This window comes from Mus musculus, chromosome 13 (assembly GCF_000001635.26).
Source record: "Mus musculus strain C57BL/6J chromosome 13, GRCm38.p6 C57BL/6J".
Lineage (NCBI taxonomy): Eukaryota > Metazoa > Chordata > Mammalia > Rodentia > Muridae > Mus > Mus musculus.
In genome coordinates, this window is record NC_000079.6 from 12277309 (window position 1) to 12299489 (window position 22181).

At 46.6% G+C, this 22181-nt stretch overlaps 1 protein-coding gene across 2 annotated transcripts in view; it reads right to left on the reverse strand.

The window, feature by feature from the left end:
• Actn2 (actinin alpha 2) overlaps positions 1–22181 on the reverse strand; it is a 71307-nt gene that overhangs the window by 7883 nt on the left and 41243 nt on the right. Inside the window, exons 8-16 of one of the 2 annotated variants that reach the window (NM_033268.4) lie at positions 19167–19252; positions 17002–17094; positions 14352–14582; positions 13366–13513; positions 11199–11349; positions 5207–5315; positions 3121–3261; positions 1486–1668; positions 91–225 (exon numbers count right to left, since the gene is read on the reverse strand). In NM_033268.4, coding sequence (NP_150371.4) covers positions 91–225; positions 1486–1668; positions 3121–3261; positions 5207–5315; positions 11199–11349; positions 13366–13513; positions 14352–14582; positions 17002–17094; positions 19167–19252 — 1277 coding nt within the window. The remainder of the gene's footprint in view (positions 1–90; positions 226–1485; positions 1669–3120; positions 3262–5206; positions 5316–11198; positions 11350–13365; positions 13514–14351; positions 14583–17001; positions 17095–19166; positions 19253–22181) is intronic. The other variant, XM_011244263.3, reaches the window with a different exon arrangement.

The following is a 22181-nucleotide window of genomic DNA, read 5'->3' on the forward strand; positions in this document are numbered from 1 at the left end:
AATGGAGTGAGGGGTGCAGACAGAATCAAGGCCGGGGTGTGCCGTTCTGAAGCTCAGTAGGACTCCAGATTCCAGTAGTGTGCTACCAACCTCCATCTTGTTCTGGATCCAGGGCCCAATGGCATTGGCCTGAGCAGCAAACTGGCGCCGCAGACGCTCATTAGCATGTTGGCGAGCCAGCTCCTCCTGCAGGGACTGATCCCGGACCGGCACCAGCTGCTTCACCTGTCACAGCCCAAGGAGAACAGGATGAGAGGCCATCTCTGGTCTCATAGGAGGGACCATGGGATGAGCTCCCTATCAGATGGTAGGCCACTGGGGTTTGGAGAGGGAGGAAGAGGTAAGTGGGAAAGACAAGAATAGAGGCTTGGGGAAAAGAGGGTAAAGAAAGTCCTGCTCAAGGCACTAGTTCTGACTGTTACCTTATAACACCAAGGGACTGCTGAAAGCACAGCTCAGTCAAGGAATTTAAGATTCTATCCAAGGGCCATTCCTCCATGAGGAGTTCTGTCCTGCAGCACCAAGCCCACAGGGGCTGGGACCACAGCGCACAATCACCAGCTTGAATGTGGGAAAGACTGGCATCTCTATTTTCACCCTCCCTGATCGAAAGTTAGCATTTCCTTCATCTATGGATGTGGGCATCAGGATCCAGTAGAACCCATGGCTGCCACACAGCCACCAGGCATTCACATGCCAGTTGAGCCCCTGCAACTATCTCAAGATCATCACACAGGCTCAGGGTACTTCAAGGTCATGGGGTTGCCATTAGATCTACTCTTAAATGTGTTTGTTCAAAGAGAGATGGGGCACACACTTTACCATATCCTGTCTTTAGTTTTTTAGTTGGTAGTGGAGTTAAGCCTAGGGCCTACGTCTAAGCCTATCTCAATCCTCTTTTTCACTCTATAATGTGAGTCAAGGCCTGGGTTAGCCTTAAACTGTTATCCAGGGTGCCCTTCAAATTTTGGTCTCCTGCCTCCCAAACAGGACTATAAGCCTGTACTACCAGGCCTGGCTTTTTAAAGTTTAGTTTGTTTTTACTCTCATATTCTCTCTCTCTCTCTCTCTCTCTCTCTCTCTCTCTCTCTCTCTCTCTCTGTGTGTGTGTGTGTGTGTGTGTGTGTGTGTGTGTGTGTGTGTGTGCACACCGAAGCTAGAGCATTAAGGTTTTTTTTTTCTCTCTCTCCCTCTAAATAGGTTCTGGGGATTAGATTTAGGTCCCCAGACTTGCACAGCACGGGCCTTCACGTTTCCCTGACAGTATTAATATCATAAACAATATTTACTTTGCCAAAATTTATAATATTTTCTTTAAGGGAAATCACTTCTATTGTTTTTCCTCAGGGATCACAGGAGTTGCATTCAACACATCTATAAAACCTGGGAGGAAGGGAAGTCTGAGGGTGATGCTGGATTAGGTCATCCTCCATCCCACATAACCCTTCCCTCCCCCGCCCCCACCCTAGCCTGCCGGCGGCCCACCTTGTCCCACTTGTTGCGCAGCTCATCCATGGTGACAGTGCTGTAGGGGTTGCTGGAGCTGATCCGGATGCTGTAGCTCTGGATCACCTTCTCCACCTCGTTCTGGATGGCCAGGATGGACTGCCGCTCCCCGTCGGCCTCGGGCAGTGTGGCCTTGAACTGCTCATGTGCAGTGATCAGACTCTACAGGGGGCAGTGCAGAGAACCAATCCAAGTAGGGCATCAACTGTGTGTTTATTTTTAGGCACTGTCTCAAGTAGCCAGACTGGCCTCGAACTTGCTATGTAAATCACATATGACCCTGAACTCTTGATTCTCCTCCAATCCCAGCTTTTGGGATTACAGACATACCACCACACTTTTAGTGTAAACTCTGTGTATGTACATGTGTCTAGAGGCCAGAGGTCCATCTTGTTTTTCTGGACAGGGGCTTTCATTGGCCTGGCCACTCTCTCATTAGGCTACCCTGGCTCACCAGCTAGTTCCAGTCTGGGATCACAAGCACATGCATTCAAGCCCAATTGTTTGTTTGTTTGTTTGTTTGTTTGTTCTAATGTAGATTCTTGGGGTTGAATTTATGACTTTGTACCCACAAGGCAACACTTTACTGACTAAACCCAGACCTCATGACAAATCAGTTTTACTGGAAAAAAAAATAACAAATGTGTCTTTAAAAAAGGGGTGGAAGGGGGGGAAGCTGGAGAGATGGCTCAGCAGTTAAGAGCACTGACTGCTCTTCCGAAGATCCTGAGTTCAAATCCCAGCAACCACATGGTGGCTCACAACCATCTGTAATGAGATCTGACGCCCTCTTCTGGTGTGTCTGAAGACAGCTACAGTGTACTTACATGTAATAAATAATAAAAATAAATAATAAATTTAAAAAATAACAAATGTATATTTTCTTTATAATCTGTTGTAACTCAAATTCACCATAACTGGATTATGAATAAACAGGGTCCAGGGCACTTGACAGTAATTTCCCTCCCTAACACTAAAGCCAACAAGTCTTGCTTATAGACTTATTTGAATGTTCTGATGGGATATACAAGGACGACACTTTCAGTTGGTGGGGAGCAGGGTGCTGTTTCGGAGGTGCTTTTGTATGGGTGTGTTCATATGTGCTTACAGGCATGTTCGTGTTCATGGGAACCAGAGGTCAACATCAAGCATCTCCCTCAATCTAGAACCGTATTTTCCTCCTTTAAAGGTGCATTTTGTGTGTCTGTGTGTGCGTTCATGCATGACATAGAATGTTGGGTGCCAGTCAGAGGACAACTTGTGGGAGTCAGTTCTGTCCTTCCACCTCATGGATTCTGGTGACTGAACTCAGGTCAGCAGGATGGGGGGGCTGTGTGTGTGTGTGGGGGGGGGATAAGTGCCTTTACTAGGGAGCTGTCTTACCAGCCCAGAACCTTAGGTCTTAAGCTCATAGGAAGGCATACACGTGCACACCTATATGTGGCATGAAGATGGAAGAGAGGCGGTTTGAGGAAAGGAAGGAAATCATCGGACATGGGGACAGAGAGGGTGAGGCAGAGTAAATACTTCAGATCAGGATACACTTGACCCCAGGACATCACGTCACCCCGCAAATACTCACTAACGGGAGGAGGACGAGGGAGAGCCCCTCACCTGGATCTCCTCGATGCTGTGGACAATGAACATGTCCTGCAGGTCCTCCATGGCTCCCTCCATCCAGTTGTTGAAGGGCGCGGCTCTCTTGGCAAACTCCAGGTGCAGTTGGTCGATTGTTTCCAGCAACTTCTCAGTTCTCTGAGGGTTGAACAGAAGCAAGTGCCATCTCAGATGAAATATGCTTTTTAAAAATTCTGAGATGAGGGGGAGGGTCTGGAGGACTTTTGGGATAGCATTTGAAATGTAAATGAAGAAAATATCTAATTAAAATAAAAAACATTTATCATAAAAAAAAATCCCGAGATGTGTAAACACGGGAAGTATGTATCCAGAACCATAAAGTATTACTTATCTTGTTATTTGGTCTAGCTGCTGGAATGATGGTGACCCCCACTGGTCTCTGAGAGACCTTCTGTGTTTGCTGAGTTTTGGTGCTGGGGACGGAAACGCCTTCAGTTACGCCAGGTAAGTGCCCTACCACTGAGTGTATTCTCTGGGAGCCTTTGGATTAAAGAAAAATCTAATACCACCCAAAGCAACCTCACATTTAAAGTATCTGAAGCGCTTCCCTTGAAAATCCACACAGATATATTTCTTCAGCTAAAGCAATTATTTTTATTTATTGAGACAAAGTCCCATGAGGCCCAGGTTTCTTTAAGCTGTCTTCCTTGTTTTTCTTCCTTCCTTCCTTTCTTTTCTTTTTTCTTTTTCTTTTCTTTCTTTTTTGTTTCTTTTTGAGAAAAGGTCCCACATAGCCTTGGCTATCCTAGAACTCACTATGTAGACCAGGCTGTCTCAACCTAGATCTGCCTGCCTCTGCCTCCCACATGCTAGGATTTAAAAAAGCATGCCATTTTGCCCAGCTTTGCCTTGAACTTTCTTCTCTCCCCTCCCCTCTCCCCTTTTCCTTCCTGCTCTGGCCCCAGCCCCAGCCCCCAGGCCATAGGTCTTTTTTTCTTTTTTAATTTGTTTCTCATTACAGATGGTTGTGAACAACCATGTGGTTGCTGGGATTTGAACTCATGACCTCCAGAAGAGCAGTCAGTGCTCTTAACCACTGAGCCATCTATCTCACCAGCCCTGCCTTGAACTTTCTATACAGCTAAGGATAACCTTGACCTTCTGATCCTTCTACCTCTACCTCCTGAGTTTTGATTAGTCACTGATGACCACAGGGCATTTTTATGGGGTGCTAGGATGTGAACCTAGGTCCTGTGTGTACGAGGCAAACACTTTACCAACCAAGATGCTCTCTCTGACTTACTTTGTAGCATTTTTTTTCCTACCATATCTGTTGCCATTTCCCAGGTACACATCCCAAATTGGGCCTGATGCCCTGAGTCAGCTATTGGCACAGAAGAACTCTAACGGGCCCAGAGAGATGGTCAGAGGTTGAGTTCAGACTGTTCTTTCCAGGGGACCTGAGCTCGATTCCAAGCACAATTGATGGCTCACAACTATCTGTAACTCCAATCCAGAAGATAAGATGCCTTCTTTTGTTCTGCAGAGGTGCCAGGCACAGGAGTGGCACACAGGCATACGTGCAGGCAAAGCGCTCATGTACATAAATTAAAGATCATACGTGAGGGCTGGTGAGATGGCTCAGTGGGTAAGAGCACCCGATTGCTCTTCCGAAGGTCCAGAGTTCAAATCCCAGCAACCACATGGTGGCTCACAACCATCCCTAATGAAATCTGATGCCCTCTTCTGGAGTGTCTGAAGACAGCTACAGTGTACTTACATATAATCAATAAATAAATCTTTTTAAAAAAAAAAAAGATCATACATGAGTCTTTACAATTTTTCAAAAGGACTTTGGGAAATTTACCATGATTGCTTCTTAACAAACAGGGCTCAGACCAGGATCCCCCAACATTTTAAAACTGAAAAGTATGTTTTGCTGCTAACTTGTTACAGTGCAAAGCTACACCTGGTCCCGTGATTCCCACTTTTAACATTCCCGTTTACTGGATAACGTTTGGTTGTTTCCACATGAGTCACGGAGAAACACAATTAACACCACTGATTCAACTATGGAGCCTCTGTAGGAGTTTTCAAGGCAAGAAGCGCTCAAGGCTCTCACCTCCAAGGCCTCCCTCCTCTTCTGGGTGAGCGTCCCCAATCTATCCCACTGGTCGCAAATTTTCTGGCACCGATCATTGACGTTCACAGCATCGTGATAGTCCAGTTCACTGTGGAAAGCAAGAAAGAAAGATGAATCCTCCCAAATGGTGTGAGGGAAATGGACACAAGCTGGAAATAAACAGGGAAGAGATGTGTGTGTGTGTCTGTGTACGCATGCGTGTGTACACACACACACACACACACACACACGTGTATACAAATGTATGTGTGAACAAATGTACACTCATATATGTGCACGTGCACTTGGAGACCATAGGTAAACCCTGGGTATTTCTGTCAGTCATTAAACTCCATTAAACTCCCAACTTTTTTTTTTTTTTTTTTTTTTTGAGATAGAGTCTTCTAGTAGCCAGGGCTTTGCATTATTCAGCTAAGCTGTCTCCTATCGAGCGCTAAGCATCTACCTGTACCTGTCTCCCCGGAGCTGAAATGAAAAGAACATACCATCATGCTCATTAATATATATTTTAGTGTGTGCGTGTGCACGCGTGCCTGTAGAGGTCAGAAGAGGATGACGGATCCCTGGAGCAGGGGTTATAGACAGTTGTAAGCCGCCTAACATGGATTCTGAAAACTGAAAACCCGTGTCCTCAGCAAGGTAGGTCATGAAGCACTCTTAGCCACTGCGTCAGCTCCCCAGCATCTGTACCGGGGTTTTAAACATGGGTTCTGGGGGATTGAACTTATGTCCTCAAGTGGCAGCCATCTCCTATTATCCAGTCCCCATCCCCATGCCTTTTTTTTTTTTTTTTTAAAGATCCAGTAGAAAACCCAGAGGGAGGCTAGTGAGAGCAACCACTAAGATAACCTGCCACCAAGCTTGACAGGTGAATTTAATCCCTAATATTAATATTGTCTTCTGACTGCCACAGATGTGCTAATTTAATTACTCCTTGACCCAGACAAGGGGATCCCTGGGGCCCAGCAGGCAGCCAGCAGAGCTGAATCATTCAAGCTCTTGCCCATTAGGAAATTCTATATCATTTTTTAAAAATGCAGAGAGTGACCTGCTGAAGACACTTGAGACTGGCCTCTAACCTCTGGCCTCCACATCACTTCAGGGATTCCCGACCCCTACCCCCCCCACATACACATACACAAAATACGAAGGCCACTGAAAACTGGTAGGGCATTTCAGGGTTTCCTGAATTGTCCCCAGTGAAAATAGTATCGCTTGGAACAAATTATAAGAATTAATACAAATCCTGTTAAGTCAACAGTTTTCAAAATGGCACTGTCTTCTTAATGCCTCTGGCTCACTTTCTCTTCCTGTGTCCTCTGAGGCCTCCTGAGAGCATGACTTTTAAATGGAAACAACAAGGGGAGCCAACTATCTGACCCAGGTGGCTGGAACATTAAAATGAGTCACAGGGAAGGAGGTGTCCACTTGCAGGGTTCTGTGTCCTTGGCGCCTCTAGAAGGGCATGCAGCTTGCTGCCTTCTGAGTGACCCATCCAGGAGAAGGCTGTGACATCACCCAGCACAGAAAGGCTTCTAAAACTGGGCAGGCTGGAGCTCTTCCATTTATGGACAACGACTCTTTGGACTGTTGGATGCCACCAGTGTGGTAGAAAGAAAGAACAACACAAAACAAAAAGCTTGAGTAAAACTTAACCTCATCTCGGGGGTAAATGTCTGAGTCCTGCTTAAAAAGTAACCACCCTGCCAGGTTTTAGAGGAGAGCAGGAACTGTGGAGATCAGAAGACATGTGTACCAGGCTTCTCTGAAAACAGCCTGAGATTAGAGAACTTTCCAGAAGTGCCCTGCTCCCCTGAAAACCACTTCCTTGGGGCTTCAGTTTTATTTATTTATTTATTTATTTATTTATTTATTTATTTATTTATAAATGTGCGCGTGTGTGTGTGTGTGTGCCGCACTAAGTGCACAGAGGTCAGAGGACAACTTACAAGTGTGAGGCTGTCAGTCCTCTCCTTGTGCCGTGTGGGTCCTGGGGATTGACCTCAGGCCGTCAGGAGGAGCATCGGGAACCGTTACGCTCTAGCTCAGAGACCCTCTGCTTTTTCTTTTTTCATACACTCGCCTGTGTTTACTGACTTTGCTGTTTCTTTTGCTGAGCAGAGCAAATACATCTGAGTGTTAGCTGAGTGTTCTTCCAGAACATTCTGAGAGCGACAGAAGCTCCCTGTCACCTCGTTAGAGCTCGTCCAGTCCTTAAGAGCAGCCACCGGCTATCTACAAACACACGCTTTTCACGTAACCAAAGTTGGCTTGGATCTTATGTCTACTTTGTGTATAAACCAAAAAACAAATCCAGCAACTGCCCCCTAGGCAACTATGCTATGCTGATATAAAGTGGCAAGGCAGTAGACCTGTAACCTACAAGCCTTGCCCAGAAATTTCTGGATGTTTCCATCTGATATGTCCCTTGTGGCCTCATGTTTTGAATGCTTGGTCCCTGGCTAGTTGCATGGATTTGAAGAAAGTGGAGCACTGTGGTGTAAGTGAGTTACAAAGGGTGGACTTTAGAGGGTCAGACTCAACTCTGGTTCTACTCTGGGTTTGTTGGCTATGGTGGTTCAAATATACTTGGCCCATGGGAAGTAGCATTTTTAGGGGGAGTGGCCTTGTTGGAGGAAGTGTGTCACTGTGTAGGTGGGCTTTGAGGTCTCCTAGTGTTCAAGTTCTGCCTAGTGTGAAACAGAGCCTCCTCCGGGCTGCCTGCGGGAGACAGTCCCCTTCTGCTACCTGATAATCAAGATGTAGAACTCTCAGCTCCTTCAGCACCATGTCTGCCTGCACTCTGCCTTACTTCCTGCCATGATGATAATGGACTGAACCTTTGAAACTGTAAGGCAGCCCCAATTAAATGTTTACCTTTATACGAGTGTGTCTCTTCACAGCGATGAAACCCTAACTAAGGCTCTGCCTGTTATCATGTCAACTTGACACAACCTAGAGTCATCTAAGAGGAGAGAGCAACCTCAGTCAATGAATGGCTCTAGAAGACTGGGCTGTGGGCAAGCCTGGAGGACGCTTTCATTTGCTTGCTTGCTTTCTTATTTGTTTTGTTGTTGTTTGTCTGAGACAGGGTAGTGTGTGTGTGTGTGTGTGTGTGTGTGTATAGTCATGGATGGCTGTCCTGGAACTCACTCTATAGATCAAGCTAGCCTCAAACGCAGAGATCCACCTGCCTCTGCCTCTAAAGTGCTGGGAGAAAAGTGTGTATGTCCATTGTCCAGCTGTACTTCCTTGATTAACAACTGATGTGGGAGGGCCCAGCCCATTGTAGGTAGTGATTCTGGGATACATTAAAAACAAAACAAAACAAACAAACAAAAACAACCACTTAGAGGCTGAAGAGATAGCTTAGTCATTAAGAGCACTTGTCACTCTTACAAAGGACCTAGGTTCAAATCCCAGTGCCCACATGGTTGTTTACAACCATTCCTGACTCCTGTTTCCAGGGGATCCAGTGCCCTCTTCCACTTGTCATGGTTACCAAGTATGTAAGCAGTACACATACACACATATACACAAACCAAACACTCACGCATAAAAGAAAAGCTCATACTAATAAGAAGAAAGAAATTTAAAGGGAAGGAAACAAACTGAGCAAGCCAGGAGGAGAACAGTGGGCAGCACTCCTCTGTGGCCTCGGCCTCAGTTCCTGTCTCCAGGTTTCTCCCCTGCTTGAGTTTCTGCCCTGACTGTCCTTCATGATGGCCTGTTATTTCAGAGCACATGACCGGGATACATACGCTGAAATGAACTGTTCCCTTCCCAGGTTGTGTTCATCACAGCGATAGGAACTTCCAAGCTCTCCCTGACTCCTGGTCTTCTCTGTCCTGACCAACTAAAATCCTTATGAAACCGTGAACAAAAATCAACTTTTCCCTTCAAGCTGTTTCTGTCAGGCATTCTGGCAATATGCATGAAAAAGTAACTAAGGAGTTGGGGAGATAGCACGCTAGCTCTGTAAGTCTGACAAGTCGGACAACCCAAGCTGGGCCCCCCAGAACCTACATTAAAAAGCCAAATGGCAGACACTTATAGTCCCAGAACTCTTAGCACGATGGGAGGTCGAGGCAGGAGGTAAACCTAGAAGCCTGCAGCACACACATGCAGGAGCAGGAACGGGACCCCACTTGGGTAGGGAGGGAGGCAAGAACAGCTTCCAAGAGGCCCCCCCAATATCTCTCTCTCTCTCTCTCTCTCTCTCTCTCTCTCTCTCTCTCTCTCACACACACACACGGTATACATATATGTCCTTCCATTCCCAGACTATGATTTTTTTAATTATTATTTAAAAAAGTATCTCAGCACTCAGGACATAAAGGCAGGAGGATGTCTGTGAGTTTGAAGCCAGCCTGGTCTACACAGAGTTCTAGGACAGCCAGGACTACACAGAGAGACCCTGTTTCCAAAGTGACTGAATAAAGCAAGAACATTATGCTAAGACCACAACAGAAAGACCAGGGCCACCCTGTGAGAGTGTTCCCAGGGTTCCCCCATTTTCCATTTCCACTGAATCTTTTGTTTTATTTTGTTTTGTTTGTTTGGTTGGTTTGGTTTTGTTTTGTTTTTTCGAGACAGGGTTTCTCTGTATAGCCCTGGCTGTCTTGGAACTCACTCTGTAGACCAGACTGGCCTTGAACTCAGAAATCCGCCTGCCTCTGCCTCCCAAGTGCTAGGATCAAAGGCGTGCGCCACCACGCCCAGCATTTCCCCTGATTCTTATACAACAGTTCCATGCACACCTGTGCTTGTGGAGTTAGGGCTTGTTTAACTATTTTTATGTACTTCTGAGAACCGTTTAGAGACTCTGACTTATTTTTAGGATGAGCAGGAAGGAAAAGAATGTTAGTAACTGTCAGAGGAGTACGACCTGAATCTCATGCAGAGTTATATCATCACAACTCAGCAGGGTGGAGCAGAGAGCACCAAAGATGCCTGGAACAACAGTCGTAATAATATAGAATTGCTTAAAGCATATGGGCGACACTTAAGACCAAGTTACTCATGGGAACCATCATTGTACACTCAATAATTTGAGTCCTTTTCAAGCCCTCATCTTATTGGTGAGTGGCTGTTAATTAGCAAAGAGCCAACATTCAAGAGGCATCAGACCACGAGGCCAAGAAAGATGAAGGGTTTATATGGGTCAGCCTGAGAAATGGTGTGTTAAGAAGCCCTACCTGTTAATTAAGGGGCTCGCATTTCCTCAAAAGTGAGGAATCGGGGGGGGGGGGGGAGACTAAGGTATTGAAGTGCATTCTAATTACCTTGTTTCTTATTAAGGGATAGGCAATACAACTTTTGCAGATGTAGAGCCAGAAAGAAGGCTCAGCAGTGAAGAGCTCTGGTCACTCCTGCAGAGGAGCTGGGTTCCCTTCCCAACACTCAAGAGTCTCACACCCCTCAGGAAACCCCGTTCCAGGAGATCTGCCCTCCACACACACCACACATCCCAGGAATCACAGGCGTAAAGGAGAGACAGAAGACTTCTAAATGAGGATTAGCCTCAGCACCACGACATCTGTTCCCACAGAACAAAACTCATAAAAAAAAGTGAGGCAGCCTGCTCCTTCAAGCCTGAGGTAGTGACTTCTTTTTGGCCTTTCTCTCTGCAGGAACCATGGGTCTTGCCTCCTGCTACAGCCTGAGGCCTTGGCCCCCACACTGGTACCTCATTCTCTTGGAAGCAGAATGGTTTGGGTGGGGTTGGGTGTGAAGAATGAGAGAGAAGCTGACTACTCTGGCACTCAGCAAGGATGAACCTTCTTTGACATTTCTAGACACCAAAATCATCATCCCTAGGGGCAGCAGCCTGACCCTTTGAGCTCAGCAGGGAAGAGTGCCTGCTCTCTAGAGACCCTGCACAGCACCCATAGCCTGACACGGTCCAGAGACCCTGCACAGCACCCATAGCCACCCCGACACGGTCTTCAGCCCAGGGACCAGCACACACTTGAGCTCCTGCGCAATGGCAGCGATCTGCTCCACGCGGTCCTGGTGTGCAGCCAGGTCGCTCTCAAAGGCCTCGTGCTTCCGAAGTAGGGCTCGAACTTCCGTCAGGGACGCAGACTCGTAGTCCTTCTGCAGCAAGATCTGTTCTTTGCCTGCAAAGGGGACAGCCAGCACCGTTAGGCTGAGAGAGCAGGACTACAGTTCAAGGACAGCCTGGGCAGCCCTGTGAGACTTTGTTTCAAATGAAAAGGAAAACAGAAGACTGGGGCTCAGTGGTAGAGGGCTTGCCTAGGATGTACAAAGACAAGCATTGCCTAAATCAACCAACCAAATAAACGTGAAATCTCAAAGTCGCACAGCAACTTCCCAACACCAGAATGTGCTCAGAGAACACTGGGATTTCAAGAAAGAACCAGACTATCAGCAACTCCCAACCCCTCTCAGTGCTCACAGTGGAGGTGCCCGGAAAGAAAGATGGTGGGAGACGACACATGCATTTTACACAGTATATTCTGCATCATTCTGAGTCACAAGTGTCTACCTTCCCACCGTGACACCCAGGTCTCTTGGAAGTTATTTCCAACCATGAGCCACGTGGAATGGCTGAACAAAACTCTTATGTTAGCTGGGCATGGTGGTACACACCTGTAATCCCAGCACCCTGGAGGCTGAGACAAGAGCACTGTGAATTCAAGTAGAGTTATTGGTGACAGAGCAGGACTCTGTCACTCCACTTTGTGTCTGAGAGCTATACTCTGGGGTGACAAGTGGCCTTTGTTCTGCTTGTTCTGATTCTAAACATTAGACATCTCCCTCTTGGAACCCCACTAATTCTTCCGTAAGCTGTTTTGTTTTGTTTTGTTCTTTTGCTTTTACTATTTGTTTGTTTGGACAAGGAGTCTCTCATGCAGACTGGCCTTGAACTTAGTACTTAGCTAAGGATGGCCTGGAACTTCTGATCCTTTTGCCTCTACAGCTCTGGTGCTGAGATTATAGGTATGTACTACCATGCCCAACGCACGCAGTACTGAGGATAGAAACCAGGGTTTTGTTGGTGCATGTTAAGCCTGCAACCCACCAACTAAGCCACATTTCCAGTCCTCTCTAAAAGTATTTCTTAAATCTAGATACTACTGTGACTGGTATCCAGATCCACATTTATCCAGATTCTGGGTTAGTGGTTCTAATTCTGTAAAGCTGGAAATGGAAAGCAAATGTCCATATGTCAAAGGGTGACGACACTCTGGGCGTAGTGGCGCACGCCTTTAATCCCAGCACTCGGGAGGCAGAGGCAGGAGGATTTCTGAGTTCAAGGCCAGCCAGAGCTTTACAGAGAAACCCTGTCACAAAAACAAAAACAAAAACGGGTGACAACATTGAAGCTAGGATGTGTCAGATGGGAAACGGTTACAGTACATCCGTTCTTGGTTGTTTAGTTTGGTTTGGTTTTGGGTTTTTCGAGACAGGGTTTCTCTGTGTATCCCTGGCTGCCCTGGAACTCACTTTGTAGACCAGGCTGGCCTCGAACTCAGAAATCTGCCTGCCTCTGCCTCCCAAGTGCTGGGACTAAAGGTGTGCACCACCACTGCCCGGCTGTTGCTTCTTTTTAAGATTAAACATGTACAGGTATGTATGTGTCTGTGTGGGGGTGTGCATGTAAGTGCAGGTGCCTGTGGATGCCAGAAAAGGGCAGCAGAGCCCCTTAAGCTGGACTTGCAAGGGTTATGAGCTGCCTGACTTGGGTGTTAGAAACACAACGCTGGTCCCCTGCAACAGCACCTGGTTGTTATTCTGGATCAAGACCTTATTTTATAGTCCTGTCTAGCTTTGAACTCAGTAAGTAGTCTAGGCTCAGCTGGAAATCTTGATGATTCTGACTCAGCCTAGTAGGTGCTGGAATTACAGGAATATACACCGTCAACCCTAGCACAACTCAGGTAAGTTTTTTTTTTCACATTTATTTATATGTATGGTGTGCGTGCATGTGCATATGTTGAGGTGCATATGCATGCCATGTTTCATATATATGGAGGATAGAGGGCAATTTGCAGGAGCTGGTTCAAACTCAAGGTGTCAGGCTCGGCGGCAAGCATCTTTATCCACTGAGCCATCCCACTGGCACACAATCCAGATGCTGTAAAATCTGAACTGGATTCTCGTGCCCTTACCATAAGCCCATGTCTCGTGCGTGGAGGCCTTCTGCCTGAACTTCTCAGCCAAGTGCTCCAAGCGCTCCAGTCTTCGAATCTCATTCAATAGCCACTCCTCATAGCCCTTCTCAGCCTGCTCCAACCTCTGCCAGGCACCAGCAATGTCCTAAGGGGTGGAAGACATTCAAGAGCACAGGTGTGACATGTGGGCCTCTAGATTCCACTAATCCTTCGGTGTGGTTGTCATCTGGTTTCACTTCCCTTTGCTTCTTCTGTACAACTAACCACCCCGCCAGTTTGCTTTCCAAATGTCCAGGTCACCGCAGTGGCCTTTTCATTAGCACAACTGTTCTCACTAGTCTCGCAGACATTTCCAGATGTGGACCAAGTTCGACAAGGTAGGAAGGGCAGCTGATAACAGCAGGAAGGTGAGTACACAGAGAAGAATTAACATTGTAAACTATAAAGAAATCTCAACAAAGTCAAGATCACAAGTCTGCAAGGGGAAAAAATGGCCTCTTGTAGAGACTTCACTGAAAGCCTGCGGGGTACCATCTCACAACACAACACACCAAGAACTGCATAATGGAAGGGAGTGGAGGATCAGTAACGAAGCCAGGTATGGGGGCACACACTGATAATCCCAGAGGCTCAGGAGGCTGAGGTAAGGAATGCACGTTTGAGTCCACCCTGGGCAACTTAATGAATTCAAGGTCAGCCTGGAAACATAGTAAGACCACGTCTCAAAAGAAAAAAAGAAGAAGAAGAGGAGGAGGAGGAGGAGGAAGAAGAAGAAGAGGAAAAGAGTGGGGAGGTAGCTGAGTGGTGGTAAGCTTATGTAATATGTGAAAGCCCTGGGGTTCAGCCCCCAGTCTCTCAACCCACAACAATGGAGTGGTTATGGGGCCATTTGTGATTACATTCAATAACGATCCACACTCAGGAAGCCAAGGCCTCCTCAGCAGACCAAGGAAAATGGGGCAATGGGGACCGCAGCTACTCACCGACACCATCTTGCCCTCGGAGGGCATGAAGGCGGGCCGGTTGCTGATCCGAAGCTTGGTCTGCAGCGTGTTGAAGTTGATCTCCAGCTGGCACTTCTCCTGCACCTTGGGGGGCTTATGCTTACGACGGTAATCCCGGAAGTCCTCCAGCTTCTTCTGCATGGCCTGCATGGTCTTCTCAGGCGTCCTGTTCTCCAGCCAGGGGATTGTGCGCCGAATCCACTCCAACAGCTAATTTTCAAACACGAGAGTGGCACTGAAGATACTAGCTAACTGTTTCCAGTTCAAGAACAAAGGGGCCCGATAACTGGGACCAGCTCCCCCAAGGCTCCCAATGACTGAGCATGGTAACAACTGTACTGACTTAAATTGGGGACTGCAGCTCTATGCATGGTGCAATGAATGACAGTGTCCACCCAGGGCCACGGTGACCACCCCGATGAGACCACACACAGGTTTAACTCGAACTTCAGGTCAGCACACGGAGTCGTGTTTGACAAAAATGTGACATTTACAAGAAACGCAGCAACCAGACATTAGCAGACAAATGCTGGATGGAGCCTCCAAATTCTAAGAGGGAAAACAAAATTAAAAGGAAAAAAAAAAAAAAAACAAGAAGAATGGAGTTGATGCACTCAGCAAGGAACTGGGTTGAATGTCAAATGTTTCGGTTGAAAAAAACAAAGCTCAGATCTAATGAGTTTACTCGCTAGAGAATTGTACTACAAGCCTGGGCAGATTCTGGGCCAGGTAGGCTTCATCGCCTAGTTTTTATGAAACTCCACAGGCAGTGAGTGAAATCCTAGTGAATTCCCCAAAATCTAGTGACTGCCCTTCTCCTGAGTCAGTATCCAGGCCTCAGAGACCTAGACACTTAGTTTATTCTTCTAGTTTTTAGTTTGTTTTGAAATTTTACTTCTTATTTGATACATATGGGCAATTTGCCTGAATGTATATTTGTGCACCACATGCATGAAGTGCCTTCAGAGGCCAAAGAGGCTGTCAGGTCCTTCTGGAACCGGGGGTTCAGACAGTTGTTAACCACCATGTGGGTGCTGGGACTCAAACCCAGGTCCTGTGGGAAAGCAGCCAGACTCATAACTGCTGAGCCATCTCTCTGCCATCTCTCCAGCTCCCCTTCTATTTACTCTTATGTCTACTGATGCTGTGGGAAGCTAGAATGAAACGGAGTTTCAGTGATGACACCTCCAATCATCATTGAACAGGAGTGTCCCTCAGAGGCTCGTGTGTACATGCTCCCCAGCAGGTAGCGCTGTTTTGGGAAGTTATTATAGCCTGGCCTTGCTTCCTGTTCTCTCTGCTTCTTGACTGTGGATACAAAGTGACCGACTTGCCTCAGGATTCTGTTGCCATGCCTCCTTCCCCATAATGGACCGCACTCCCTTGGAACTGTGAGTTAGAATAAACCATGTCTCCCCCACAATGCTTCTGTAAGATTGTCTTATCACAGCTGTGAGGGAGAAACTAAGTTTACAAGAAGTAAGAAAATTCCTGGCATTCTTTCTGTGCTGAATAGACTTCTCTTGTAAAGTCAAGGACTCCTTGATGCCAACAAATGAGGTGGTTGTTTTGTTTTGTTTTGTTTTGTTTTGTTTTGTTTTACACAGCAATAGTAACAATTACAAAAGAAAAAAAAAAGAGTGGTAGGGAATCAAACAGCTAAACTTCCCACAGCAGCAGCATGAAGGTATATATTTAGTTTATTTAGTTTACTTGATTGAGTTCCCATCAAGTAAGTATTTGGGATGGTTTACCTCTCACTTGTGCTGATCATTGCTTTTCACAGCACATAGCAATTATTGGTTGAATCAAATTAACATAAAAACTATCTAGTCTTGCATTTATTCTTTTTTAACCATTTAAACTATTTTTAAGATTTAGTTTAAGTTATCTGGTCTTGACTATGGATCTGTACTTGAGTTCTATCTCAGAAGACACAGCTCTTGGGTCCCTCAGCCTGGGCTTGTGTTACAAAAATAACACAGGGTTAGTAACAAGGATGTCCTGGTACCCTCTATGCTAAGGACAAAAATAAATAAAAATAAATAAATAAATAAATAAATAAATAAAAGAACTGTAAATGCATTGCTCAAATCAAGAATTTGGATAAAGAGCTACAAAAATTCGTCCCTAAGGCTCAAAGGGTTTGGAAGGTGAGCTGTCATCCCAGATCCCTCTCAGGGCCTGTGCGCGCACGCACACACATGCACACCACACCTCCTCCTCCCAAAAGGCTTTGCAAATTCTTTTCACATGAGGTCACAGTGCTGAACAGGGCCCTTGATACAAACAGTGCCCTACAAGATGGCAGTAGCCCACAGGCTACAAGTTACCGATTCTGACCTTACAGGGACAGAGCTAAGACTAGATTCCCTTCCTACCACATCAACACATGTAGCTTTGGGGTCTTTGCCAAGGCCACGGTGGGGGCAGGGGGACGGGCAGGGACACTGGCACCAGGTACCCGGCATGTTGCTTTAGGATAAGCAGCCTGAGACCAGATGTATTTTCTGCTCTCACTCTCTCTGAGATGAAAAGTGCAAAAAATAAACATGGACAGTCCGTTTGCAGCCTCTGCCTCACCCCTGGCTGCAGGCAGATGGGACGGAGCTGCCCCCATTTCCTTTACCTCACTCGCTAGCCTCTCATATTCTTCCATCAGCCTCTCATTCTCTTGATTCACAGCAAGAACCTTACATATTCTGTTAGCTGCTGTCTCGGCCTGCAAAACACAATAGGTAAACAGGATGGCTGGGCGACGAGGGTATGCTCGCAGACACACGTAAAGCCAGATGTGGGGGCGGGGCAGGATGGAGAAGAGGGCGTGCTGAAGATGGTGCAGTCTGGGTCAGGGTGGGGAAGATAGAGGGGGTGAATCAGTTCACACCTTTTTTTTTTTTTTTTTTTTAGTTTTCACACAGACTTACACGGCAGGCTGAATATACTGTAGGGAATAATGGGGAGATATCATTAGTCTAAAGTACAAACTTTATAAAACATCAAGCAAGTTAGTAACAGAAATATGTAGGTCGAGGAAACCAAGGTCTCAGGTCCCTGACTATCCAGCTAAATACTCCTGAATAGACCCTACGGCTATGGGTTGGAATGACCCTGGCCTTCAGAAATCAAAGCTGAAGAGGTTGGGTCCTGAATGTATCCATGTTATTGACCTTGAATCCATGGAAGAACTTTCTAGATGGGATGTTGGAGATGAGCGTGCCTTAAGATGTTGTTTCATTGTTTAATCTACAAGAGCAGTAAATACAATGAACCAATACATAATCCTTGGTCATTATCTTGAAGGGAACTTGAGTCACGTGCCTCTTAACACGTTTCTAGGATGGACCAAGAAGAGCGCTGTGCCTGTTCTAAAGCAGAGGTGTCCAACTCATGACCCAGGTGCCACATGTAACCAGGATAGCAATGAATATATCCCAACACCAAGTAGTAAAGTATTGAATTCTTTGGGCTTTTTGGAGGGAGACGTTTCTTTGTTTTCAGACAGAGTCTCACTCACTATGTAGTCCTGGCTGGCCTGGAACTCAATACGTAGACCAGGCTGGCCTCAAATTTACAGAAATCTGCTTGCCTCTGTCTCCCAAGATATGAGATTTAAGGAGTATACTCCCATGCCTGGCTTTACTTGTTGTTTTTACATTTTATTTCATGTGTGTGTGTATGTGTGTGTACAATGACTGGGCACAGGTGTAGATTATGTGTATAAAGACACATATGTGGACATCAGGACAATTTGTAGTGTCTTCTCTTTTTCTACCATGTGGGTCCTGGGGGTTGAACTCAGGATGTCAGGCTTAGCAGCAAGTGCTTTTATTGTCTAAGCCATCCCACCAATCCAACTTAAATGTGTGTGTGCGTGTGCCTGTGCTTGTGCGTGTGCATGTGTGTGTGAGACTTCATTACAGAGTTCTTGAGTGTGAACTTTGTAGGTGACAATATCATGTTTCAGTGTAAGGCCAAGTAAATACACGCACATTTTTGCAACCTTTGGCTACAGATTGGACACCACTGTGCAGCCCAGGACAATCCAAAACTTGGCCTAGAGAAGCCACTGGACACTCTCCCCAAAGTCCGGCCCTCTAAAGCCCTAATTCTCCTGAGCACAATGATCCCGATTACCATCATCTCTCAGTGGTGGCCTTTACAAAGATGGCAGAAACAGGGCACATTCTGTCTGTCCGTCCATAAGGGTTCCCCACGTACAGGGGTGAGCAGCAGAGACAGATGAAGCTGCAGGAGGTGGATGACTGGTCTCTCATAATTTCCCTCAAACTGTTCTGAGGCAGGTGAGTGCTTCTGAGGTCGTAACCCTTTTGTTCCGTCGACTAAACATACAGTTAGTCTGTTATAATGGAGCAAACCACTGAATAAAAGGTCGTTTCCAGGCAACCAAGAACAACAAACATGGCAGAGGCATTTCTGTCTCCTAGTCGCCTGCCCTTCGCCACTCAATGCATGCAGCACACCCTTCAAGGCACTCTGCTCCCCAGAATGTACAAATGTTTCTAACAGTCTTCTAATAAAATGGAAGACATATCCTGGGGGGCGGGGAATAGAAGAAAAACACTTTGGTTATGGTCTAAAGGATTTTTTTGCTTGTTTGTGTGAGTGATTGGATTTTTTAAGATGACTAGCAGTTGGGAACTTGCTGTGTTAGGTCGTTATGAAACACTGATATTCCAAGGTCAGATGTGAAGCACACAGACACACACCCAGAGATGCACACGCGCACACGGAAGAGCAGCGCGGTCGGCTGCGCGCACAGGGGAGGAGTACCTGCTCCGCTCCCGCGAAAGCATGGTAGAAGCAGGAAACGTAAGTCATGATGGCTCTTTCATCGGGTTTGGGAGTGTTGACAATGTCTGAGGGGGAAAAAATAACACGGGACACGGACACACACAGGCGAAGAGGAGAAACCACGGTGAACGGAGGGAGGCACTCATCGGCTTATACCGACCACTCTGCTTCATGTTTCATGGGCCCATGACCCTGAACCTCAGGGCAGCTGGACAGCACTGACACGATCCCAGAATAGTTATTTTAGGATTACGTTTTTACCCATTTATTCAGTATGTGGATGTGGATGTGTGTTTGAGCACATGCATATATGTGCACACACATATTCTACGGAAGACACATGTAAGTTAAAGGATAATTCCTAAGAGTCAATTCTTTCCTTCCACCAGGTGGAGCCAAGGGCTCAGGCTTGTTGGTAAGACTGAGCCTTTATCCAGATGCTCAGCCATCTTGCAAGTCCTAGGAATAGGATATTTGAATGGTCCAACTGAGGGCCTGTGCCCTGCCTTCTTCAATGGGCTTTTAAAAGTGTATATAACATGTTAACATGGAGATTCCTATAGCATGCATCCAGATCATTACCCCATTTTTGTTAGTCTTGTTTCTGACTCTCACAACTTTGTCTCTGAGAAAGATAGGTTCCTTGGAAAGATGCTAGAGACAGGGGTGGGGTGGGGGTGGGGGATGGGGGTGGGGAATGGGGGTGGGGAGTGGAGGTGTGTGGGGATGTCCTCCTACTTCCCAGCCCCATCCTCACATTCGTGGTATCTATCTGCTCTGGAAACCACCCAGGGAGAGTGATGAAACTCACCGTGTGGGATAAGGGTTGTCCTTAACACCTTCAAACATAGCTACCTTCCCCCCAAGAGAAACAAAACATCTAAAGAAAGGGGTTGTCACACACACACATATATATATGTGGCTGTCACTGTATTTGCTGCTGTAAGACCAATCAGAAGAGCAAAGGACCCTGGTGACCACACGTGCTTTCCTCCTATGATATCAAGTTTGGTAAGTGGAGTTTGTTGTTGTTGTTGTTGTTTTGACCTGTCCATGAACTTGGTAGGGTCAGTGAACAAGGGGTTCAAAATGATACTCTGTCATTCATGTTTATGTCTACTGAACCTTTAGAACGCAACAGGAACACCATGTGAGCAGAAAGTGTTAAAGAAAACTAGACTAAAAACAAACAAAAAAACAACCAAGAACTGCCTCCTTAGACCCAGTCTCCCTATTGAGGAGGCAGGGCAGGAAAGGAGGCAGGAATCATAGAAATTAAACCTAAACACAGAAAGTGAAGGGTGAGACTTCTGTTCCACATCCTTCCCTCTGCACCAGAAAAAGCAAGATAGTAACAGGACATGTGAGTTACTGCAGCTCTTTCATCTGGGAGGGTCTGCCCATGTGCACTAAATCTGTGGGGAGAAATGAGGGTTAAGGGCTTGGATGCTCTAACAGTGAGCAGGCTTCTAATAACCGCTTCCTCTGGGAGGTCTTGAAGGGAGCCTGCCCCGCCATGTGGCCGCTGTCTAAGTCTGGCTCAAATCAAAGTCATACTTGCAAAGTCTCTGTCCTGAGTGCCTGTGAGAACCGCCAAAGGAACAGAAAGGAAAGCTTGCAGAGAGAAGGGACGGCTGGTGAGGAGAAGCCTAAATTACAAGACAAGCACACGAGGCTCCTAGACTCCTAGCGCATAGGTCTGAGGTCAACAAGATCCCTCTACAAGCTTACAATAAGCCCACAGACCTAAACTCAGAGCTCACCTCCAAACAGGGTCAAGGTGGATACAGTTTCTACCACCTGTTGAAGGTAAGGAAGAATGTTTCCAGTTTCCACTTCAAGAGAAGTTCATGGCTAAGGAGGTCAGTTAGCCTCAGGATAGCCCACACCTGGATTCAGAAATCAATACAAATTATCACAGTAAGAGGGCCAAAATAGCAGGTGGGATGCAAGGATTGACCAAGAGTCATCACTAAGCTGACAGCAGGCTGTGTGGGACTGTCAGGACAGCAAATGAGCAGAGAGGGGGACTCGATGGGAAAGCTGCCGTGACAGTGGACAGCAGACATAAAAACACCTACGGTAATGGTAAAGCAGTGGCTATGTCCCAGCGCGTGCTGCACCCAAGACCATCACTGTCTCAACAGTTAGGCGATTCCTGCACAAGGCCCTCTACAGCCATGGCTAATATGGCTATAAGCATTCTGGGTCTTTAAAGGGAAGAGGAGGAAAGGGAATAATCAGGCAGAGCGTCACGTGCCTGTGACTCCAGCACTTGGGAGGTTGAGGCAGGGGTTGGCCCTGGTTCTGGGCCAGCCTGGATTATATAGTAGATTCAAGATCAGTTTGGAAAGTATAGAAAAGACCTTGCTCAGAGAACTGGAAGGAAGGGGGAGGGGAGGGGAGGGGAGAACAGGACAGGAGGGGGAGGAGAAGGGAGGGGAGGAAAGGGAGGAGAAAATGACAGTGCTAAAGCATACCTTCAGCCAGAAGGACAAGGTGAAGGGTAACTGAATACCCAGCCTAGTACCCAGAGACTAAGGCAAAACCTATGAACAGACGAGTATGCGAGTATGGCCAGGGCAGCCATGGTGGTGATCCTGCAGACAGCCATGAACACATTTGAAATCGACCCTGGCCTTCCACTTGGGCCAGGCACTAATGAGCAGAGATATGAATCTATTAATCCACGCTGGATATTAATTCAAGAGTTCTGTGCAGTTCATTACCACATGGGAAAGTCCACGAGATACTACATGAATCCATGCTAAGTTTGGAGAGGAGAGCTGGAACGGGGCGTTTCTATGTTCCAGAGCTTAGGAGAAAGCACAAAGAGTGTTTCCATTGCTGTCTGAGTGATAGCACCTCACGGGGTTTGGATTGGTAAATGACCAGATTGCTAACTGAAAGCTCCCTGCTGTGGGCTGAATAGCCCATGTGCTCATTTCCTAAAGCTGTGACTGGACATTATGCAGAAGGGTCTTCCCAGAAGGG